Here is a 2,311-nt window from a genome sequence, read left to right on the forward strand (position 1 = left end):
CTTCCAAGGGTCACCAACCAACACTCAGGAACAAATGACTTGAGAGAGGAGACAACACTGGACAAAACACTCTCCCCACTCCATTTAAGCTGGCAGTTAGGAATTCATTTTCCTGATGTCTTTATAACAAAAAGCAGGAGCGTACCTTTGTCACCTGTTTCACAACCAGAAGTGCATGCAGTCCTGGAGTGTCTCAACTGTTTCTGAGTTTGCTAGATGTTAACTCTAAAACAGAAAGCTATCAATAGCTGAAGTTTAAAAAAAAAAAATCACATGGAACAAGGAACAACATCAAAACATATTTAAAAATAACACTCCTCTTCAGGTCTTTTTTCCTAGACCCCTGTCCTTACAGGCAACCTGTATTTCCACAGGAAACTGCTGTACCTGGCATAAAATTATTCCACTAAACCATCCTGTTCTTTATTTTCCAGCAAGGACACACTTGTATCTCCATTATTCTTTTCCATTGTATCTCCATTATTCTTTTCCATTATATCTCCATTGTCTTCCGATTGTTCTGATTTCTGATGAGCAAATGTGTAAGTGTCATGGTCTGTGTCCATCAGAGGATGAGGCTCCTCGGTGTTAGAAGAGCGTTTAATGTCTTTTCTGAAGGAGAATGGAGGTGGAGAAGGTGGCAAGCTACCAACAGGTCCATCAAAAGGCCGGTACACATCAACTTCTGGAGAAACTGAGCCATTGGATTCCTTCAGCAAGTGCCCATAGACCATAGCATCATCAATAACTGCATAGACATGAGACTCATTGTTTTTCCTCCCTTTTGTGAATAAGCCTTGTTTTCCAGGCATCTGGGTATTCACATTAGCATTGTATACTCCCACCATTGGATTCTGGCTTTTCTTCTTCCTGTGGCAGAGTTGAAATTATTAACAGGTCAGGCAACACATGGCTGGTGCGTGTGAACTCAGTAACAGCTGCCTCTCTTTATTCATCCCTGCCAACCAGGGTCAGGCAGCCTACCTCGACTGAAAGCTTTACTAGCAATCCTAGGAAAAAGAACTCTTGAGTCTAGACAGGTCTTTTTGGCAAAGCTGAAAATAACTTCACACTATTTGGTTACCTACAGCTGTTCTGCTGACCCTGAAGTTTGCAAGATTAACTCAAACAGCCTCTCAAGTACAGGGGTCCCACCTGTGCAGTGTACTGAGTCTCCCAACATCCACAGACACTAACAGGACCCAGAGGCCATCAGATTCTCGTGAAATGAGGCTGACTGTTGCTAAAGACCAGTAAGATAGCGGGTCCTCTATGAAAGTCAAATTAACTTTACTTGATTGTGCTTTCTGGAGCGACTGTCCCTGCAGCAGGAAGACCAAAAGGCTGAACTGAAGATTTTTTAGGCCTGTATTTGTAAAGTCTTTCCTGTGTGGCAGAGAAGCGTGCTCGTAACTGCTCTGTATCAACACATGAAACAGAGGGCCCAGCAACTCTCCCGAAATGTCTTCTTGAACTGCTAAGTTACTCATGACAAATAATGAACTTACTTCTTCTTCCTCACACAGCACACAGTCAGTCCAATAGTCAGGAGGACTCCAGCTCCAGCCACCACAGCAAGTATCACTCCCAGGTCTGCAAACAGACAAGGTACAAGGACACTGAGTAAGAGAGAAAAAAACATCCAGATTTCTCCTAGAAGCCAGGTTTGAATCTCCTCAAGAAATTATAAGCATACCAGCCACCTGCAGAGCAGGGGTTTCTGAGCCATGCTCACCGCAGGGTAACACAAGCCATTTTCATGAGTTTGGGAGCCGAGCAATGACCAACTCCTGCTGCTAGCAGCGGAGCACAGCCCAAAAACCTAAACAATCCATCCCACCTCCAAGAGTTCAATACAGCTCATGGGCTGCTAAACTTACCCGCAGCATCTCACATGCCTCTGGCTGAATAGGCAGGAAAGAGAAGAAAGTGCAGAGAGAGACAAGAGAGGGACTCAGTAAAGGAAATAGTGACATTTCACCAACTGCCCCTCAATAAAACCCCTTCCTCTGAAGTACACACTTTGTGTTCACCTAGGGTTTTCCAAGAGTCATAGAACTGATCAGGAAAGTTCATATGCGAGCTAAGAAAAATGATGTGGGTTTTAAGAGTAAACATTACCGAAAAGAAAAAAACAGGAAAAAAATTAGGAATTAATTTTAGAAATTAATTCAATACCGTTTCAGCTTTAGCCTGTGTAGCCAATCCTTCTACAGACAGCAGACTTCCACAGATGAAGAAGAAATGCAAATGTGAAGCAAATTTATACAAGCAAAACCAACCCTAAAAATGCGTCCCCTCCCACCCCCCC

General features: G+C 43.4%; 1 protein-coding gene across 1 annotated transcript in view; it reads right to left on the reverse strand.

The window, feature by feature from the left end:
- Positions 1–398: 398 nt before the first annotated feature.
- Positions 399–2,311, reverse strand: part of CDCP1 (CUB domain containing protein 1) — a gene marked incomplete at its 5' end in the record, with an annotated part of 11,001 nt that continues 9,088 nt past the window's right edge. Inside the window, 2 exons of the mRNA XM_010185765.1 lie at positions 399–870; positions 1,509–1,593. Of these exons, the coding sequence (XP_010184067.1) occupies positions 399–870; positions 1,509–1,593 (557 nt within the window). The remainder of the gene's footprint in view (positions 871–1,508; positions 1,594–2,311) is intronic.

Source organism: Mesitornis unicolor, unplaced genomic scaffold (genome assembly GCF_000695765.1).
Source record: "Mesitornis unicolor isolate BGI_N332 unplaced genomic scaffold, ASM69576v1 scaffold49185, whole genome shotgun sequence".
NCBI lineage: Eukaryota > Metazoa > Chordata > Aves > Mesitornithiformes > Mesitornithidae > Mesitornis > Mesitornis unicolor.